This window comes from Uloborus diversus, chromosome 5, assembly GCF_026930045.1.
Source record: "Uloborus diversus isolate 005 chromosome 5, Udiv.v.3.1, whole genome shotgun sequence".
Taxonomy (NCBI): Eukaryota; Metazoa; Arthropoda; class Arachnida; order Araneae; family Uloboridae; genus Uloborus; species Uloborus diversus.
The window spans coordinates 150,043,969-150,066,435 of record NC_072735.1 but is presented as its reverse complement, the minus strand read 5'-3'; the positions used below and the strand labels follow the sequence as shown (position 1 = coordinate 150,066,435).

The 22,467-nt window shown below is 33.0% G+C and overlaps 1 protein-coding gene across 1 annotated transcript; it reads right to left on the bottom strand.

Moving 5' to 3' along the window:
- Positions 1-799: 799 nt before the first annotated feature.
- LOC129222365 (elongation of very long chain fatty acids protein 7-like) lies at positions 800-17,276 on the bottom strand. Its single transcript, XM_054856861.1, has 8 exons — positions 17,196-17,276; positions 13,772-13,834; positions 11,974-12,164; positions 11,798-11,878; positions 11,461-11,517; positions 7,868-7,973; positions 6,721-6,857; positions 800-1,626 (listed from the first exon to the last, which is right to left on the bottom strand). Exons 2-8 carry the CDS (start codon positions 13,806-13,808, stop codon positions 1,357-1,359), a joined length of 879 nt encoding a protein of 292 aa, XP_054712836.1. The 5' UTR covers positions 13,809-13,834; positions 17,196-17,276; the 3' UTR covers positions 800-1,356.
- Between the last annotated feature and the right edge of the window lie 5,191 nt (positions 17,277-22,467).

The window sequence follows — 22,467 nt, the reverse complement described above, 5'->3', positions numbered from 1 at the left end:
TTCGTAATTTTCCTCTGCATGTCTCTCCTTCATGAAGATGGACGATTCAGAAATGAGGCGGAGTAAAGGGCCAACTTCTGACAGTTGAACTATAATATCTAATATGTGTTCCTATAATTCGACAATCATACTGATGTAAATACATCAGTAGTGGGCAGTGCTTCAGTAGGGGCCACTTCAAGATTTAAAACGCATTAGTAGTAGCCACGGAGAAGTGTATTTTTAAACTGTGGGTGTACAATATTAATCACCTCTCTTGAAACTCAGTGAGCATATTATAGCCTAACCCTTCCTTAATCGTCCCATTTTCTAAAAATGCCAGAAATACAATTTGTTCAATTTTTTATTCATTTTTTCCCAAATCTCAAATCTAATCCAGTAGTATCCGTTAAAAAATCTGAAAATTTCAGTAGTGGTCATCTAACAGTCTCCCACCCGAAGAATTTACATTACTTTCCTTAAATTCAAATTACTGATGAATAAAACTGATTCAATATGATAATTACATTAAGCACCAATATATTAACCACATTCAGTGGCGCACACAGGAATTTTCGAAAGCCTCATTCTTATATCATACCCCAATACACTGCAATCATATTGGCTTGATTGTATCGATTACCGGGAACGAAAAACAGTAAAAAATAGACTATTGAATAAATAATTAACATTATTTATTGAAATATACTTAAATAAAAAAACCAAAGAGCAAAATAATTTATGCTTTTACTTTTCTCATAGTTAGAAAATGGATTCAAAAGCTAAAAGAATCTCATTTTAATCCGTAATTACAGAACTAAAAACATGTTTACTGCAGACTATTCATTTAAAATCACCATTCTGCTTCTTATAAGCAATTCGTTATAGGAAAAGTGCACAACATTTAAAAAAATCTTTAAACATGAGGATTTTATTTTTTCACTTATTAGAACTGAAATTATCGTTCTCTTTGTTTGCAATTATTCTACGTACAAAATACACAGAGTCGTAATCAATCGGGGAAAAAAACAAATCTATGGTGTTCGGAACCCCTGGATCCCCTCCCTTGTTTGCGCCACTGACCACATTATTATTGTTCATTTCTTTCTTTAAAATGTATAAGTAAACTTAAAGTGACCATTACTGAAGCACTGGCCACTACTGGTGTTTTACCTTACTTCAGGAAAATATAATCTAGAGCAATTCTGTTTCATGTTTTACGCAGCTTGTTATCTACTAAGTGACTCAAAAAAGATTTGGTAGGACGAATCACTTATGACACACTAATTATGCACAATAAAAAATATTTATGACAAAACTAGATATTAAATATGCTACAAAATACACATTAATTCAGACACATTCAAAGCATTGACATTAACTACTATTTTGAATTTTTCGTCGCAACCGAACATCGTCATTTCCGTTCAAAATATTGTGACTTTCTCCTGACACTTCTTTGGATTGTGCAGCTCCATTCTTCCGCATGGCTTTCTTCCTCAAGTATGAGCCGTGGTAAAAGTTAAGAAAAAGAACAAAAAACAAAATAGCTTGACCCACATTGAGTATTAGCAAAGGCGCAGATATCTCGCAAGCTGGATCAAAAATCAATCGAATCATGAATCCGAATACTATGCAAAATTGGATCTGAAACAAAAGAAAAGAATCTTGGTTACTACTCTAACATTGGAATTAGAATTTTAACTTGAAATTGCAGCTAGACGACAAAGAGATTGAAATTATATAACAGTGTTTTGACAACATTTGGAAAATTGCAAAACTTTTGACGATAAATTTCAAATTTAGCATGCCTGTTAGATTGATGCTTAAAACTTATTACTATTATTTAGCCAGTTAAAATCCAAAAACAGTAAGGTCAGTTGGGGTAAGTGCGGTCTTGGGGCAAGTGCGGCTTAGGTTAATAATCAGAAACCGGGAATATCTGCAAGGCTGCTGTCATCTGGGTAGCTTGGTAAACGTTATTACTTTGCACTGCGTGCGTTAGATCGCGCTACTTGAATGGTAACTCTACTCCCTCCCTGATTTCCTAACTTTTCTCATTCCCACTACAGTGCCATGTTATTATGGTTCGAGAAATCATCGTTTCTTCTGTTGTTGTTCTCACTTTTTCGTGCTTCCAAAACGTAAGTACATCTATTTCATGTCTGCTTTTCGCATTTTTGAAGCTGAGATTTATTATTTTTTACTTTCAAATCAATTAATTTTAGAGCTGCACTTGCCCCAGAAAATTATACGACTGGGAAAGTGCGGCCCGAAAAAAAGGGGCAAGTGCAGCCTCGCATTTTTTGGGGCTGCACTTTCCCATTAATCTGGCAATGTTATTTTATGACAGATATAATTTGTTCGCAATGATTTAATGAAGCAATGTAATTAATTTTTTTTTCTTCCGAAATTATTCGAAGAGGAAGAAAGTGACGATAATGAAAATATTGAGTTTAAGGGAAGATTTACATGATGAAATGACAGTCAAAGAAATGATTGCCACAGAGCAAAAACAGCAAGAAGATATCATTCAGTGGGGAAGGCATCCAACGGAGAGAAAGGTAGGCAACTGGGTTCTTGTGAGATTTTCTACAAAAAAGATGACTAAACATTTTGTAGGACAAATTACTAATATAAATGATGATAATTTCCCTGAAATTAAATTTTTAAAGTTAAAAGCGGCTGGAAATTATAGCACTGTGTTTAGTTATCCTTCAAGAGACGACGTTAGCGAGATCCAAGACGACGACATTGCATCAATCCTTCCAAATCCCTCTTCAAATCGTAGAGGAAATTTGATATTGCAAGTAACGTTTTCAGAAAATAATATAAATTAAATTGTTAATTACTATACTTATTTATTGTTAGTTACTATACTAAGTGTACTTATACAAAAAAATATGTTCAAGTTCGCCAAAGACATGTTACCTTTTGTCAGTTGAATAGTTACCTTTTGTATTATTAAGTTAATATTTTATAAGTTCGTTGATATTCAAGTTTTAAAGATTATTCCTTAGTATGCAAGTTTTGTTTTTGTTTTTCAAGCTTATTAGCATTATAAAAGTTATCTTTCATGTTCCTTATTTAATTTAAAATAAAAACTTCATAATTTTGTTTAATAGTCCATTGTTCCTTGAACGTTCTTCATTTTACATTGACAGGTTTCGTTAGGAAAAATGTAATAACTTCCCAATGAATAGGTGAAAATTAAAATAAAAAAAATCGTTTTTAATCAGGAAAAAATACTCTATTGATTGCACTTGCCCCTTATTTTCTCAAACGGTTAAAAAAAAAATTCAGATAGGTGATGCTCTTGCCCCACTTTTATTGAGAAAGTGCGTCCCTAGAGCACAATAGTTTAAAATGTTTTTTTTTTTTTTTTTTTTCAACTTTTTTACCTGCAATGATTTTAACAATCTCATGTCTCGGAAACACACTAAAACAGGTAACATACGAAATAAAAAATAAAAAATTTGTATCAAGTCTTGTAACGTCTAGGCCTTAATAAAGTCGAACTGTACAATTTAAGGGCTGCACTTCCCCCAACTCACCTTATAAAATAATTTGTACAATTTTAAAAAAATTACAATTTTTACTTAAGATTGGGTAGAAAAAATGACAGTTTTGTTCAAAAAACATTTATTTCATTTCAGTGCTCAAACAAAAAGTAACTACTCCAAGCTGTGGCCAATCACAGAACTGCTTTCTATCCCCCATGCTCCTTCGACATGGGCATGTAATTTTTTGCATTTTAAGATAGCGCTGTGTAAACAGCTCATTGACTGCAAGAAAGATTTTTTTTTTAATTTTAGTTTATTATGGCAGTTAATAGTTAGTAATAATAATAATTTTTCCATACAAAAGTACAAAAAGGGTTTAATCCATCTTAAGCCCAATCAAATAGAATTTAATTCTAACTAGTGTATCAAGACTACTTATTCCAACATTTCAAGTTAAAAAAACAAATTCTGGGATTTTATTATTAGTTTAACTAAAACTAGTTAGAAAAAATTTCACTCGTTGTGTAATGGTGTTACATACAGGAGAAAGTTTTTTTTTTTTTACGGAAAATTGCTTTGCCTGTGGTTAAATGATTTTGAAACGTCACCTCTTCAATAAAATTCAACAAAGAAAAAAACATTTACAGTAAATTACTTTCGCTCAACAGTACGTATTTCATTTTACTGTCTGATCACGGATTGTATGGAAAGACAAACATCCGTTTTACAGCCGGAAATGGACGAATCTATTACTTTTTTTACCGATGTTAGTTTTTGCAGAAGCAGAGTCTCGGAACGAGCGGAATACACGCATCAAATTTTTACTTTTCCCCCTTATTCATACTGATTCGTCCTTATCTGGACGTTTGAAACTTCCATGCAATCCGTGGTAGGACAGTAGCTATAACTCTTTCTATGTTTTACTTAAACTTGGGGCTTCAATTGGGTAAAACTTCCGTTTTTGGAAGAAAACTTGTACACCCAAAAAAAATAGAAATTTTTACTTTTTTTTTGAGGACAAAGTGAAAAATAGAGCATTTTTCTAATGAAATATTTTCTACTCTTATTAAAAATATATTTCCTCATGTAAATGAATAAATAATGAAATAATAAATGAATAAATGAATGAATAAATTAATTCATATGTGAGAAAAAATAAATAACTGAATGAATAAAAAAATAGGTAAACGAATAAATAAATTATAAAAAAGTGAATGAATACGTAATTAATAAATATGTAAGTCATTTAATTAATAAATTAGTACGTAAACGAGATGGACTATTTCACGTTGCCCCGCGAGCACTTCACAAATTGCGTTAAACATTTAAAGTTAAAACACGCATAACTAAATAACTGCTGAACTGGACGTCAGTAACTTTCAGTTATTCTTCAAATGTTAATTATAGAAATGTTATTTTTTTTGTAATAACAAAAAATAAGGAACTGATGTGATATACCCCACCCTTGGCGACTTTTTCCTGTTGGCGCCAAGAAAGCGTCGCCAAGAAAACGATGTATGACGACATATGTCATACATCGTTCTTAGCGATGCTTTTTTAGCGCCAACAGGAAAAAATCAGATAAAAAAAACATGATCAAAGCACTTCAGAACACAATATATATAAAAACAACATAAAAGCACAACAAAAAACATCACGAATATATGCTTCAAAAATGTACAGGGCCGGGGTTTTTTGTAAACATATTAAAATACAATGAAATAAATTATTGTATTAATTACAAGTCGGAATTAATGCATTAATTTTTTTTTTCATCATTTCTCCGGGATACGAGCCCTCGGTCTCATAGTACTTTCGTAATGAGACCTCGGCTCGCCGGCCCTGCCTCAGTCTCATTACGAAAGTACTATGAGACCTCTGGCTCGCCAGGACCTCGCTCCTCTCGGTCCGTTATCCCTCCGACTGTTAATATACATTACAGTCGGAGTATGGTCACAATTATGTATATTTATGTATATTATGCATATTCATGTGTATGTACACCCAAGGGTGGCTCCTTCCGTTCAGTGTACAATAATGACACAGTTTTAAGTGTGAAATATGCACCATTATTGTGCAGATTTATTAATAAAATTCAGCATTTTTTAAGAGTACAACCGAAAGAATTTTCAATTGTTAACATAAAATTCAGTACCTAAAGGAGGCACGTTAATGTCTAAATAATTCGTGGCATCGATAAGAATTAACTTTTAGAACAAAATAACCGTACTATTTCTGTAAAATTAATTTACATACAGTAAAAATAAAGTTAAAAACTACAAGAACCCCTCAAGGATTTGTAAAAACAAAGAATTTTGGAAGTGAGAGGTTTTTTTTTTTTTTTTGAATTCTAAAATAAAGAACTTACCTTTTTATATGGTATAAATATTCACACTCAGTCTAAAACAATACATCATATGACAATGGCACGTTACAGATACACACCACGTTGGAGTTAACTTTTAATTAACCTTCAAGTTTGAAGAAACTGGCATTTTCTAATGTTTTTACTTCAAAACACAACTACTGAATTTAAACTAACACAAAATAAGCATTCCTGTAAGGTATATTGCACGAAACAACACCACGTATCTCTCCTGCGTGAAACCCAAACAACCCAAGTAAACAAGTTTGAACAGATCTGTAAGATTGCCTTCGGGTTGCTAAACACAGGTTAGTTTGGCCAGGGATGCCATGCATAAAAAAATTATCGCCTCATTGGCGAGAAAAAAATTTTAATTTTGTGCAAAAAAATCGAATGTCGCCAAATGGGGGGTATATCACATTTGTACCAAAAATAATTAAAATAAACCTTAAAATGTTACAATATGTGTGTCAAAATTTGAAAATAACTAATATTATTGTGTTCCTTGACTTTGAGCTTTTTATTCTTTTGACTGGAATCAACAATATATTTGAGAACTTAGTTAAAATATAGATTGATAGATGGCACTGCAAACTGTGAAAATATTTCACTTTACTCACACATTCCCTTGCCATGCTTACATAAGCGATGATACTTTGAATAAAATGCTATAAATAAATTGCGCAAAGCTTTCACAAACGATATGTAGCATTCATTGTAGATATTTCGTCACAAATTTTTGTTCAAAATCAATGGCTATATTTCAAATAGATTAATGGAAATGGATTTGTAGCTTACAGACTCTGAAGGATTAATCTAAAATTTTAGATATCTATGAGAGAAAAAAAAAAGAAAGAAAAGGGAAGGCCTTACCATTTGGAGCATAGTGAGATACTTTTTCCACCACAAATATTTTTGAACTTGAGGACCAAAGGCGGATAATCCATAGTATAAATACATCCAAATATGAACGAAAGAATTCAAGAAAGCAAAAATTGTGGTATAACCAGCTGTAAAATTTAAAAAAAAAATATGTTATGAGATTTTCATATTTATATGCAAAGCAGATACAAAGCGTATAACGATACAAAGCGTAACAAGTGCCAACAAATAAATATATTTAATCATTCCAACCGAATTATTACAAACTAAACGAAAGTGAAATACCGACACAGAGATATGTAACCTAGATAAATTTCAACTTTATATCAGTCATAATTATGTAACTATATCAATATGTGAAACTTTTATGAACTTTAAATTTTATTACTAACATAACAGTTGTAAATCTTAATTATTCATCAGGTTATAAATAAATATAGATTAAAGAAAACTGAATCGTAACTTTTAAGACGTTTAGTAGCGAAAAATGAGCAGCAAACTGAAAATCATAGCGGAAAAGGTTATACTATGCATTTTTGCTAAATTAGCAAAAATAGTCGTCAATTGTATAAAAATCCAAATTAACGACCAATTGCAAATTTTATATGCAGCCACGTAACGGAAGTTATGGCATTGAATAAAAATTATGTTCAAATATTTTCATCACTATACAAGCTGGCTGTTCAAAATTCAAAAATGATATATAAATTTCAAAAAAAAAAAAAATGCGCTTCTAACTACCTATAAGCGCTTTATTATTGCTTACATGAAAAAAAAATGAATACAAATTTCGAAAATTTTTAACAAGAAATCTAATATTATAATACTTAGTACAAATGAGGCAATGAGAGGCAAAGGGATGTAAGTAGACGCCTTAAAGTTTTGAGTAAAACGCCTTTTAAAGTTCAGATCCTAGGTAGACCTTCATTGAAAAAAAAATTCTGATTAATGTTGTATAGCTGCACCCACCAGGGCTATCTTTTGTCCCAAGAGAGAAGAAAGGCTCCCCCACCATTTGTACTGGTTATCTCTAAATTTTTAAGGTCGGCACTTATAACCCTTTGCTTCTCACTGCCTCTAAACAGCAGGAGTTGGTCGAAATCATTGTTTAATATAACAAACAGGTTTATTTTCTTACATGCGCCAAACCTAATTCCAAACCAGCTTGTTAACGGTACCAGGCCATGATGAATGACATGCAGTTGAGTAATTTGGTTCTCTTTTTTTCTCAGAATAAAAAATATCTGTAAAAGAGAAATTTAATGTAATTATGGTTATTCGTGCACAATTAAAGAAGCAGCAATATGTCAATAAAATAAATGAACTAAAATTAAAACTAAAAACTCAGCTTATTATACACCTCTTACCAATTAAGTACGTTCTTTATAGCAGTACAATGGCAAATTAGTTTATTTTTAACTAGTGGCACCCGCACGGCTTCGCCCGTAATAGAAAAATGAAAGGTCTTTTGGTTTGCCTGTATATTTACAAATAATGTATGGTGAATTTTCTCGCCGATCGGCTCGTACCGACGTTACAGTTCCACGTTGTGATCATTTCGTATCTCGCCAATTGGCTTGTGCCCATGTTACGGTTCCACGTTACGATAATTTCGTAATTTATGATACTTTTTTTCTTAAAATTGGAATAAAAAAAGAACCACATCGAATTTTCGAAAAATCGCTTCGAGGTGCACACCCCCATGCTACATACTAACTTTGTGCCAAATTTCATGAAAATCGGCCGAACGGTTTAAGCGCTATGCGCGTCACAGACATCCTACGGACATCCTACAAACATCCTACAGACATCCAGACATCCTCCGGACAGAGAGACTTTCTGCTTTATTATTAGTAACTAGTGGCACCCGCACGGCTTCGCACGTAATAGAAAAATTAAAGGTCTTTTGGTTCGCTTGTATATTTACAAATGATGTATGGTGAATTTTCTCGCCAATTGGCTTGTACCGACGTTACAGTTCCACGTTATGATAATTTCGTATCTCGCCAATTGGCTTGTGCCCATGTTACGATTCCACGTTATGATAATTTCGTAATTTATGATAGTTTTTTTTTTCTTAAAATTTGAATAAAAAAAGAACCACATCGAATTTTCGAAAAATCGCTTCGAGGTGCACACCCCCATGCTACATACTAACTTTGTGCCAAATTTCATGAAAATCGGCCGAACGGTTTAAGCGCTATGCGCGTCACAGACATCCTACGGACATCCTACAGACATCCTACAGACATCCTCCGGACAGAGAGACTTACTGCTTTATTATTAGTAAAGAAGATAAAGACTAGGGGAATATGGGGCAAAGTGAAATTTTTAAATATTTACTCTGCTTTGAGCTCCACCTATCTGGTATTATTTTGAATGTGTAGTACCATATGTAGTTTATTTCTGTCAGGAAAAAGATATCGCCGAAGATTAAAGTATTTGGTAATATAGACAATTTTAAAAAATTGTTACTCATATTGTAATATTTTGTTGTAAGTCAAAAATTATATTTGTTTCTATAAAAAGATAAAGTTCTTGTTATTAACCTCTTAAGCATTAATTGACACCTGCTGACATTCAATGCAGTATTAATGTAGTTCATATTAAACTTGTTTGTAATTTAAATAAATTTTAAAATTAGTCAAGTACATGAGTACTAGGGTGTGTCTTATAATGTACTTTTTTAAAAAGTTTTGAATTTCTTATGGGGCACCCCTTAAATTGCTTCCTTTTGATGAAAAAATACACACATAAAAGTTTCATAGAATTTGAACGTAATTTAAGGGGTGCTACCAGCGACTAAAATTAGTCATTGTGAAAAAAAATAGTGTAAAAATAAACTCCCCAATATATCTTGTCATATTTTTAATCAACATGAAATTAGGTTGGTTGGGTTTAACATAACACCTATTTCTTATATATACAAGAAAATAATAAGCATTTCATGGTTATCATTTTATGCGATAATGTCAGAAAAGCATCCGAAAGTTCGGTAATGTGATTCATATCACTTTCGGTCTGCAATATTGTAATTTTTCTCTTTGTTACTTCCATGTGACAATACAAGCTTTTCACTGATTGCTACTTAGTATCCAGACTAAATAAATAAATTTAAAAAAAATAAAGAGAGAGAGAGAGTTGTCAAATTTTGCAGCAGTGGTAGCAGCCTCTAAATATTATTCAATTTTTAATTTTCAGGTATGATAATTTTTTTTTCATCCAAAGGAACAAAATGAAAGGGTGCCTCATGAAAAAATAACACCTTTAAAAATAAGACGCACCCTAATGAGTACATGTGGGGCAAAGTGGATGGGGCAAAAGGAAATAGTTTGTTTCATTTACTCACTCAATCATCTTCTTTACTAATAATAAAGCAGAAAGTCTCTCTGTCCGGAGGATGTCTGGATGTCTGTAGGATGTCTGTAGGATGTCCGTAGGATGTCTGTGACGCGCATAGCGCTTAAACCGTTCGGGCCGATTTTCATGAAATTTGGCACAAAGTTAGTATGTAGCATGGGGGTGTGCACCTCGAAGCGATTTTTCGAAAATTCGATGTGGTTCTTTTTTTATTCCAATTTTAAGAAAAAAAGTATCATAAATTACGAAATTATCGTAACGTGGAACCGTAACATGGGCACAAGCCAATTGGCGAGATACGAAATTATCATAACATGGAACCGTAATGTCGGTACAAGCCAACTGGCGAGAAAATTCACTATACATTATTTGTAAATATACAGGCGAACCAAAAGACCTTTTGATTTTTCTATTGCGGGCGAAGCCGTGCGGGTATCACTACTTACTAATAATAAAGCTGAATGTCCCCCTGTCTGTCAGGATCTCTGTGACGCGCATAGCGCCTAGACCGTTCGGCCGATTTTCATGAAATTTGGCACAAAGTTAGTTTGTACCATGGGGGTGTGCATCTTGAAGCGATTTTTCGAAAATTCGATGTGGTTCATTTTCCAATCCAATTTTAAGAACAAAAATATCAAAAGATGGACGAGTAAATTACGAAATTATCATAACGTGGAACCGTAACATGGGCACAAGCCAATTGGCGAGAAAATTCACCATACATTATTTGTAAATATACAGGCGAACCAAAAGACCTTTTAATTTTTCTATTACGGGCAAAGCCGTGCGGGTACCACTAGTTTAATATAAATCAATACGTTTTCATTTATTAATTAATTCATTCACATTCCTTTATTTAGTAATTCACTTATTTATTCATTCATTCACTTATTTTCTTTTCGTTCATTCTTTTACTTGTTCTTTTTTTTTCTTCATATATTAATTGACTTATTTATTTAGTTATACGCTTATTGTTTCATTATCTTTTCATTTATATATTCAACCTTATATTTACTGATTCTTTTTATCAAAAATATGCTTTAAAATTGAATAGAAAATATTTCATTAGAAAAATATTTTATTTTTCACTTTGCCCCACAAAAAAAGTGAAAAATTTTCACTTGTTTTTGAAGACTCAAATTTACTGCCAAAAATAAAAAATAATGTTTCAATGCAAGTTTTATTATAAACTACAATGTTCTTTCTTTGCGCACTGTAATTTTCAAAACAAATTTCCGATTTGTTCACTTTGAAAAAACTCAAGTCATTTTAACCATTTCACTTTACCCCACATTCCACTATGTGACATTTTGACACTGAAAGCAAAAGAGTACAACAGAAGAATTCTAAGGATTTTTTCTGTTAACTTACCGTGTCTGCGAACTCTATAAACTTCGTAATATAGAAAACCCAACAGACTTCAACAACCTACAGGAAAAAATAAATCTCCATTAAAGTTGATCATCCTTAAACTGGAATATTAAGAAAAAATAGCAGAAGTCGGGCAAAATAGGGAATGGTGCTACCCCATTTGTGTACTAAGTACACTGTTCCTGAAAGCGTTCCTGATTTTAGTAAAATATGTTACTGGCGGAAATTGGGCACATTAACTGCCGATTAGTTTCTAGAAACGTTTCTGAATGTCCAACCATGCAGAGAATCAACAGAATATTTCGGATTTTGTAAGCAATTCGCAAACAATACTTACTCGCATGGGATCTTTTTTATACGAATAAACAATTGGCTCACATTTCCAATTATATTTAGTGAACCATCCATACCTTCCCAACTGCAAGAGAAAGAAAATAATGCATTATCCATATCCTGAGGAGTAGTGACAAGAAACTACCCTATATACCTTAAAAAATCAAGACAAAAACTCACCATAATGAATATCCACGCACTGACTACCACCATAATGAGGTTGTAAACGATCATAGGATATCGAAGACTGAAGGGCTTTCGATTTTTCATGTAAAGAGGTCCTACTAGCTTCACAAATGACAAGTAGAGTATGATTAAAATAACGGTAATGTTAGGGTTGTCCATCAGGGGCCATTTTGCCATCCGGGGATCTGCAAGATGAAATGGGACACAATGTTAATGCCGAGAAGTTGTGCGTTTCATCACAGCTTTACACGACTGTATTAATTTTTTCTTGGCAAAAAGAAGTTGATTAGTATAGTCTCCAACTTAATTGGCCATTGTTTCAACTTAATTGGCCCATTCAAAAAAAAAAAAAAAAAAATGCTGCTTTCAAAATCCTATTTTACAAAAGGATCTTGGATTCACATCCTTCATAGTACAGACTCAAGAATAACAGAAAAAAGCTTTAAAATATTTACTACAGAAATTAGATATCAACGGTCATGTGATTCGATTTTTCGAATTTTAATTAGTAATGTGAAACACAGCATTGAACAAGTATTTGTTTTTCATATATATTACCAAGAAAGTATTTTCATGATAAAAGCGCTGGTTTATTATAATAAACTCTAATACTTTTCAAAAACGGTAACAGCTTAAAACTTATAAAAAAAATTTTAATGACTTAAAACTCCCGCTGTAACGACTCTTCGACAAAAGAACCCAACATATTATAACGACTTTTGAAATAACAATCATTGACTTAAATTTCGACAAGGTTATATCACGTTATTTCACGTAAAAGGAGCATCTGATAAGTTGGGGCATGACTTTAACCTTGTTTACTACTTTTGTGGGAGTTCTGTGAAAAGCAGACGCGTTTCCCGTGTTTGTTTGAGTCGGAATACTTTCGTAAAACTCCTACGAAGGTAGCCCAACTCAACTTAGCGCCAACCCGCCAATAACCCTTCCCTCTTTCACCAAAATGAAGTAAACATTGTCAGAATCATGCCTAAACTAATCAGACCCACACTATAAGACCTACGTAACTAGTCTATTCCATTAAGAAGAGATAAAATGGAGGCAAGGAAGACTTTCATGCATGAAGCCAAGACTCGAAATCACGTGATAGATTTTAAAGTAAAGCATTGGAAGAAAACAGGTTTCTTTTGCTTGTTTCACGCAAAACGTGTCAATTATTCGTCGTTGTTGGAGTCACGTGACTTGGCGTCTATGAGTCAGCTTTAGCTAAGCCAATGATTGGACTTGCTCCCTCCATTTACAAATTCATGCTCTGAGGTCTATTCCCCATTTATCTACAAACCAGAAAAAAAAAGTTTACTTTTGTTTAACAAAAAATAACTCCCACTCTGGGGATTAGAGTTCCTCTCTCTCTCTTTACACAGACACATTTTTTTACGTTTCATTGTGCTCCATTCGATTCCTTAAACCAATGATTCTCAACCTGTGATACGAGGACCACGAGTGGTCCAAGAGTAATTTTTATGCGGTCCACTAACAGCTAGGGAAAATTAATCGATATCATTTTTAATGTTGTAATTGAATTTCTTGTAGAAACTTTTGGATTCATCTCATTTCCCCAAAAAATTTGCAACAATCGCTCGCAACACCGATAATAAGTAGGTTTGAAAGGTACCAGAATAAATATTTCTATTCGTAACGTTTAAAGCATCAACAGGTCTCATAGATCAGCTTCGTGGGCAGGGGGCAGCATATGGCCCGCGGGCCGTTGGTTGTGCACCACTGTCTTAGACATAAGAATACGAGAAAAAACAAGTAACATAAAATTGTTTACCTCCTTTATCAAGAATAGTCTGTAAGAAATGTCCCATTATATATAATTTCAAGTGGGTATTATCTGAAAAAAGAAAAGAAAAAATGAATGCATTTGAGTCAAAATTATTTAAGTTAACTTTCTAATTTCAATTTAAAACTATGTTAAAAGCACAAAATACCACAAGCGTAGCCCGTATTATATCCCTTTATGCAGGGCCGTACCCAGAGGGGGGGCCTGAAGGGCCCCCCCCCCCCCCCGAAACCCGAAATGTTTTGTACCGTAAAACAGAAGAAGGTTTTTTTTTTTAATTCCTAATATCAGAAAAGGAGAATAACGAAGTTTTTTTTAATTCTTAATTTTGCTACTATTCAAGATTTATAATATTTTGAAGAAATACAGAAAAAGCAATTCTATTTCTCATTAGCCGCAAGGCACACTTGAAATTTAGACCTTTAATTAGGACTTCCTGCTCTCTTTCCCAATTCAATTCAGGGCAGTCCAGGGTCAAGGCAGGCCCTTTGTCAGTTTTGGTAAAGTCTGGTTCGGCAGACTTTTCCAAGTCTGCCGAATTGACTTCTCCAGGGGCGTTCACAGAAATTTTGGGGCTGTTACAAATACCTTTTTTTGGGCCCCCTCCATATTGTTTACCTATATTTTGAACCCTAGGTTTAAAGATATTGGGCTTCATTTAAGCTCGGGCCCGGACTAACAGGTGTCCCTTCTCCCCTCTGTACACGACCCTTCCCTCCTCCCCCTAAAACTCTTATAAAACTTACACTGTACTGATTTCGAGCCGGGGACTCCCCAAAGGCTGGGCCCCTAGTTTCCAATTAGGCGAGTATCTTGTTACCAAGATGTGCCAAATTCAGCTCCTTGATACATCCTGCGTAAAAAATGCAAAAATCACGATTCTCGCGTTTTTGTAGCATAATTTTCAAGATCATTTTTGTGACTGATATGTTTTATGTCTTGCATTTATTTAATGCCGAATTCAGTATCATGGAAGTTCTTTTGTTATTGCTTGTTTTTTTTTTAAATTTATTTTCTTACTTCTACGGCATACTGTTAATACCTTAAGTATGAGAAAAAAAATAACACTTACTCTACTCTTTTTCATTTTCTGCACTACTTGTGATTGAAAAAAAAAAGTTTGTTTCAGGAAATATTTCGTTGCATTTATTAACTTAAAACGGGTGTGTCTTACAAAGTTATAAGAGCTTCAAATAATTTCAACTGTTCGAGAGTCTGAAAATTATTTAAGTTTTTGAAATTCCTTGAAAAGTTCTTCAATTTTGTATCTCATCAAGAAAATCAAGTATGAATTGTCCAAATGACCAGAATATTACCCTTCCGTTCTTATTTTCTGCATGTCTACACTATTTCTTTTAAACTATTTTGTACAATTTTCATACTGTAGGGCAGTTAATGAAAAAAAGTGGGGGGTAGGGGGAGTGATCAAAAACAAACTTCACTAAAAGTCGATATGAGCAGATGACGGGGTGCTTCTCTTTTCTCCTCTCTCGTTTTTCCTCTCTATCCATTAATTTCCATGATTTGTCGAGCAAGCAATTTTTATTTTGTTTGATCTTGATTGGAAAAAGAATGTATAACTTTTAAAAAACTTTGTTTGCCTATTTTTTTTTTCATATTTTCGTTGTTTCAATTACCTATTATAAGGCCTGAAAATACAGATTTTTTTTTTTTTTCAAAAATTTCTCGGGGGGGAGAAACCCCCGGACCCCCTGAAATTATGGATGTTCTACATCCGACTTAAAGGGACACCCTCGTGTTATCCTTACCACTACAAGGTGAATAAGAAAAATAATAAGAAATTAAAATAAAATAACAACAGTCCAAACAGTGGAATCGTTAAAAATCGAGACAAAAAGTCTTCTATGTTAACATTTTTACGCGTTTGGTGTGTCTATATACTATATGGTGTGTGTGTTGGGCAATGTGCTAATCCGGGCCCCTCCTGAAAAAAATTTCTGGATACGGCCTTGCCTTTATGCAAAGAGAAATAAAGTTTTAAGTTATTTGTTGAACATATTTCCCTTTTAATTGTTGACATTCGCCTCATCTAACTAAGCTTCCTGCAGCGTTCTAATTAAACCAACCGCTGTCACATATTTAGTTTAAAGAACATTTAACCTTTACTAATAATAAAGCTAAAAGTATCTCTATCGGGATATCTGGATCTCTCTCCGTCTGGATGTCTGGATCTCTGTGACACGCAAAGCGCTTAAACCGTGCGACCGATTTTCATGAAATTTGGCACAAAATTAGTTTGCAGCATTGAGGTGTGCACCTCGAAGCGATTTTTCGAAAATTCAATTTTGTTCTTTTTTTCTATGGTTTTATTTTTACCGTTATTGGTGGATTAAATTCCTCTGCACCAAGCACATTACTATAACATGGAAGAGCAAATTAATATAGCATATTGGCGAGAAATTCTTCATCCATTATTTGTAAATATATAGGCGAATCAAACCTTTCAATTTTCTACTACAGGCAAAGCCGTGCGGGTACCACTAGTATCAAATAAAATTATTTTACTCAATCATGGTGTTGTGCAATGAACATAAAGAGTTGTCATTCATAATGTTTTTTTTTTTTAAATAATTATACGTTTTAGTGTTTCTTTTAGCACCAATATGAGTAAAACATTTCAATAAAAATTGTTTCCTTATGTACGAAACAGAAATATATAAAATAAATTCCCTCAAATTAAGGTTTGTTTTTATATTTTTTGCCTACTGTTTTTATAAAATCTAAATTCACCGAATACATAATTATTAAAAGTAATAACTTATGAATTCTGTAAAAGAAAATAATTACGCATGATAATAAATATTAATTTTTTTTCATTGACTCTTTTAATTCTACGAAAGATAAATTAAGTATTCATATTTATACTGTAGATTTAAATAGTTTCAGTTAATGCAGAATTCGTTAATTTTCAGATCAGTGTTCAGTCACTGGGTATTGGCAAACTTTCTTTTGAATCAAAAAGAAACTTGAAGTTTCTTTGAGATATTTTCATTTTCAAATTTTTTGTAATGCAGATCGTTTTATATGATTATTTATAAATGTATTTCATTTTCTATTTCTTTTCTCTTTACAAACTATACACTTTTTAGCATACTATTGAGTTTTTTTTTTTTTTTTCGTTTTCTTTAAATATTTAATCTTATATTATATTAAATTACATTACATCTTTAGTTACAACAAAATATAAACTATATATATAGTACATATTTATATATTTTTATATCCAGTTCGTATTTTTCTAAATACTAAATAATACATTTTTTTGCTACATGAGCATTGTATAAATATTCAGCATTATCAAAGACAAAATTACTTTCAAACACAAAACATTTTTTAATTGCTTTACAAAATGACGTCGTTTTATAAAAGAAAGAAGTTCATAAAAACTTACCAAATCTCTTGCTCGTCTCAAAATATCTCGAAATCTTTTCCCAACCTGAGCGCAAGATGCTAAAATGAAAAAGCTTTCACCAGCAGCGGTAGCACACCGTGTTTGCCAAAAAAAAAAAAAAAAAAAAAACATATACGATCGACAAAAACATCTTTCATATTCTTGAGAGACAATCCAGGAAATTAAGCTGTACGGAAAATGAATTCATAAAACTCTATTTTTAAGGAAAAATAAACCTTTTCTTCAAAAAATACCAATGTCGTTTAGTAAAAATACATATTCAATTAAACGAAACAATCGAAGCAATTATACCACAATTTAATTGAAGCATCCGATACGCGAGACGAAAAAAGAAAATTGCAAAAGTAAGGAAAGCTGTACCGTAAAATTCGATATAAAAGTAGAAGGACGTTCTTTTCAGAACCTGTCTTCTCACTTGTTCAATTGGCGTCGTTTGATGGGCTGCTTCCGAGCAAGGCTTGGATGTTTTGCAATGGTTAAATATGACATTTTCATTTTATGGCGGTAAACATATAATTATAGGTTACTAGTCGGGTCAAAACTCATTATTTTGACCATGGCACATTGAAGAGCGTAGCAGTCTACTTTAAGGTTGGAAAACTTAGAATTGTACTTAATAGTTAGTTATGTTTTGAGTTGAATACTGCATCACGTTATAAGTTAAAATCACTTAAAAACAACTACAGTGAAACCCCGACTTTACTTTTCTCACGGGACTGGGTTAAAAACCGTAAAGTAGGGGAGAGTGTTGCACCTTGCGACACTTTTCCTATTTTAATTTTTAACGTCAATTATTTGAATCAAATTTAAAATCCAAAAGTCACATTAAAATACCCCAATATACTTCTATGCAACATATTTTTTTAAGTTCAGAGTTTTGCAAATAAAATATTTCCAGCCATTTAAAGTAAGAGTTCCAAGCTGTCCCAAGGTACAACATCCTGACACAGCCTGTTGTACTACGGGAAAGTCTTCATGATTCAGGAAACAGTCATACTTGAACCAATTTTGCACCAAAAAAAAAAAAACTGTGGTAATGAATTAAATTTTGAATGATAAATAATGAATTATGAATAATAAATTATTAATTGTTATCTATCATTAAATATGTTTGAAAGACTGCATAAGATTAGAACATTGTTCCATGTTCCTAAACATATCTAAATGTATTAAGAAAGATGCATATGTTGTAACTTGGAACGTGTCCTAAGGTTCAATATGTTTGACTGTCCCAAGGTACAATCACCAGTGGTTTAGGAAAAACCAAAATGGTGGTCAATCTAGATGCACTACAATTACTTTCACATAGGGTTTTCGGTGTTCATCCTCGAAAAATGTTTAAATTTGTAGCCTTAAAATTGCATTTTAGCTTCATATTTTTCCAAAACTTGTAAACCCTCCAGGCCGGCGACACCCGGGGCGGACCCCCCCTCCCTCACCCCTTGCTAGAGACGCCACTGTATTATGGTACACTAGAGTCTTGCTAATCTTAGCATGCTTAACCCAAAAATTTGGTTTTTACAAACAGGGTCCTCAGAATATTTTTGAATTTTGATTTCTGCTCTCTCAAATTAAAGTTTTAGGAAGAGTGTCCCCAAAAATGTGTACTGTCTTTGAATGCAAATAACGACCCCGATATCTGTCCGTTTTCCAAGTGGGATGACTTGAATTCGTTAATTCGTTATTTTCTATTTTTCGCTCCCTCCTGCTCACAGTTCGTGCAAATGAGCAGCATATGTAGCAATGGATCATATCCCCCACCCAAAACCTGGTGACAGGAATACTAATAAGGCGAACCACGTTCTTATATGGCTACAATCTACTTTCTTACTTAAGTTTAGCAAATCACTGTAAAAATGATTGTAAACATTATTTTTCGTTTTGAATTCGTCAACTGCATAAACTAGTCTTCAAGAACAATAAACAACTTTTTTTCATACTGCATAGTAAACTGATGACTACACTGAACCATGGAGAAGCAAAACTTAGTGTAAAACAAGGTCAGGCTGTTTTGACAACTCTCTTCTGTCATACCCATCGCTACATTGTTACCTGGTGACAAAAAAACTACTAGTTGATAGGATAAGGGCTTTATCATCAGTTAGACTATTTGATAAGGATGAAGTCACAACTGAGCTGATACGTGTTATGTTGCATCAAAAATAAGGGGAAAGCCGATATTCGATAATAAAAAAATATTTTTGATCAAATGAATCAGTAAATAAGAAGTTGATAATAAATGAAAAAATACTGAAAAAAAATAAAGAATAATTAAATAAATTAATTAATGCATGAGGACAAGTAAAGGAATGAGTAAAAGAGTGAATGAACAAGAAAATAAGTGAATGAATGAACAAAGAAATGAACACGTAAGAGATTTAATAAATCATTTGAATAATTTAATACAATTAACTATTTCACTTTGCCCCATTCGATTTGCCCTGCACGTAATTGTCTAATTGTTCAAAATATTAAAAACAGAAGTAAGCTTAATGTTTCAATTGTTAATTACAAGAACTTTATCCTTTGATAATGCTAAAAATAATTTTCGACTTGCAACAAAATATTGCAATAAGAGTCAATTTTTGAAAAATTTTTGTATTGTCATACTCTGTGATTTTCAGATGTAATTTTTTCTTGACTGGAATATACTACACGTGTTACTACGTAGTTAAAATATTACTAGATAGGTGGCGCTAAAAGCAGAGTGAATATTTTACCATTTCACTTTACCCCACATTCCCCTACAATATATATTAACATGTTTTCAATAATATGGTGTCATAATATAGCTGATTTTATGATCCTTGTCTCATAGTACCCAGTGCTTTATCGCTATGAGCTCCCACATGGGGCATCTCAGTTTTCTAATTGCGCCCCCCCCCCCGGAACGTACATCTCTCTCTCTCTCTCTCTCTCTCTCTCTCTCTATATATATATATATATATATATATATATATATATATATATATATGGAGGGGCCTATTTTACTAAAATTAGCTCCCCTCCCCCCCCACTTTTTTTTTGCAATTTGAATTTTTTTAGTGGGGGGGGGGGGGCAACAGTGCCTTAATTTCCTCGGTTTTTTTTTTGGTATGGGGCAAGGACTTCATAGTTCATACTGTCACCCAGTGGCACAGCCAAAAAAATAGTTTTAGGAGCTATCCTGAAAGAGAAAACATAAATTCAGGTTATCTTTGGAGACGTTGTTTGGAGCGGCTAAAGATCTTCCTCCGAAATTTTTCAAAACTGAAATATTAAAGGCACAATTTCAGACTATTTTTGGCAGTAACCTCAGTGAAAGAATGTTGGTTTGGGGTACCCTGCCCCAGGTTTTTTTTTTTTTTTTTTGAAATTGATGTTCGAAATAAATGCGTTTCTTGGACACCAATTTCCATTATTACTCCAACCGAACAACTAAAACTTACTTTAAATTTCTTACAAGGGACGAGGAGAGAAACGTTTTGAAGACCCTTCTTTTCAGATTGACTAGGGAAAAAACGGGGGAGGGGCTGTGACAGAAAGAGGAGGCGACTTAATTTGCTAAGCAATAATCTGCATCTGTAAAAAAATTTAATTTAAAAATATGTTTTTGAAAGCGAGTTCAGATTTTTTCCCCAACATTATTTGCTTTTCATTTTATTAAAATAACTTCGCTTTCCCAAGACACGTTCTTTTCTTGAGTAAGGGGTACGAATCCCCTGACTCTTTCTGAACAATATTGCCTGGTGCCCTCTAACGCGGGGGTCCGAACTTTAACGATTTGCGGCACCCTTTGAAGAATCAATAATTTTCTCACGGCATCCTAGTCTAGTTTTATAATTATTGTTACCGTGTACATTTCGCGGCACCAAGTTCAGAAAACCCTGATTTAACGTATAATTCTGTTATAACTGTCATGTTTTTTTTTTTTTTTTTTTTTTTTTTTTTTTTAATTTTGAAAATTGTTCGCGAGCAAACTAAAACCAGATATGACTGCCTTATTTAAATATTTTTTCAGATTTGGGAGGGGGTATTCCCCCCCCCCTCCCGCCGACTTTGCTATATTTCGGTAGTTAGGGACAGGCAAATTAGAGTAAGCAAATTAAGGTGAATTAATTCACGAATAGAGCTATTTAAATAGCATATTCAAAAGGTTCTTTTCAAAACCATGAAGTTAGATTTTGAGCACATGAAAACTAGGTTGTTCATTAGATCAGAAATGATTCAGGGTAACGTATTTATGTGGTGATTTCGAGTACACTAAAAGCACTTATTTTCGCGAGGCTTTCGTTTTCGTGATTTTCCAAAAGTCGTCATAATTGCGAAAATTCAAACCTCACGAAATGTTTTTAAAAAAGAATGAAATTCTGTTCAGATAAAATATGAACTTGATTACATATTTCATGAAACTAATTTCACGAAAATTTAGGCTCGCAAAAATAAGTGAATTTTGTAGTATTTTATCCTAGTAAATGCAACGATTTATTTGCACAATTTTTTTTATGCTTTTCTTCAAAGTTCATTGTAATCACTTTCAATAGGCACATAATTATGACATCTGTTTTATTTTATTTGCATATAACACCTCTGATATATTTTTTCGAAAGGAAGTTTTTCTTTTGCATTAAAATATAGTTGATATTGATAATACGGCAATTACATAAAGTTAAAATGCCAAGCTGTTACACAGTGTAGTATTTTCACTAAAAATAAGTTCAAGATTTATTTGAATTACTTGGGGGTTTAGCTCGCGCCATGCTAGGATTAAGATATGAAATATTTCCAAATCTGTAAGCAAGGAAAAAACTCAAAAAATAAGTCTACTCGGAGATAAATGTTCTCGCTCATTCAAACCTTAATTGCTGTCATCCCCTCCCCCAAACACATGTTTTTTATTAACATGAAGACTGCCTGAAGACAAGCTCGCCGACTCTCCCCACCCCATTAAGGAATAAAAGTTCTATTCCTCTCATTGTCACCGGTGGGAGGCGTAGCTAACGCGGAAATTCGACGACTTTTGCAAAATTTCCCAATTTTCCCCTCCCAATTACTCTTATCCTAATTTATGTAAGATTAAATAAAAGATATACATGAAAAGCCTATAAAATTACCATTATAAAAACTTTTCAGTAAAAGCCTATCTAGGATTAAGACCTTATCTTTAAACGTGTCATTTACTCAAAACTTGAAAATGTCTACTTACATCCCTTTGCTTCTCGCTGCCTCATTGGCGTTTTATCGCTCAGTTTAATTTGTTTAATGATATTTG

Coding starts and splice junctions, on each gene's coding strand:
- LOC129222365 (XM_054856861.1), bottom strand. CDS start 13,808: ATGGGACATTTCTTACAGACTATTCTTGATAAAGGAG. Junction 7,974..11,460: donor TTATAGAGTTCGCAGACACG/GTAAGTTAACAG, acceptor TCTCTTTTACAG/ATATTTTTTATTCTGAGAAA. Junction 6,858..7,867: donor TGGAATTAGGTTTGGCGCAT/GTAAGAAAATAA, acceptor TAAATTTTACAG/CTGGTTATACCACAATTTTT.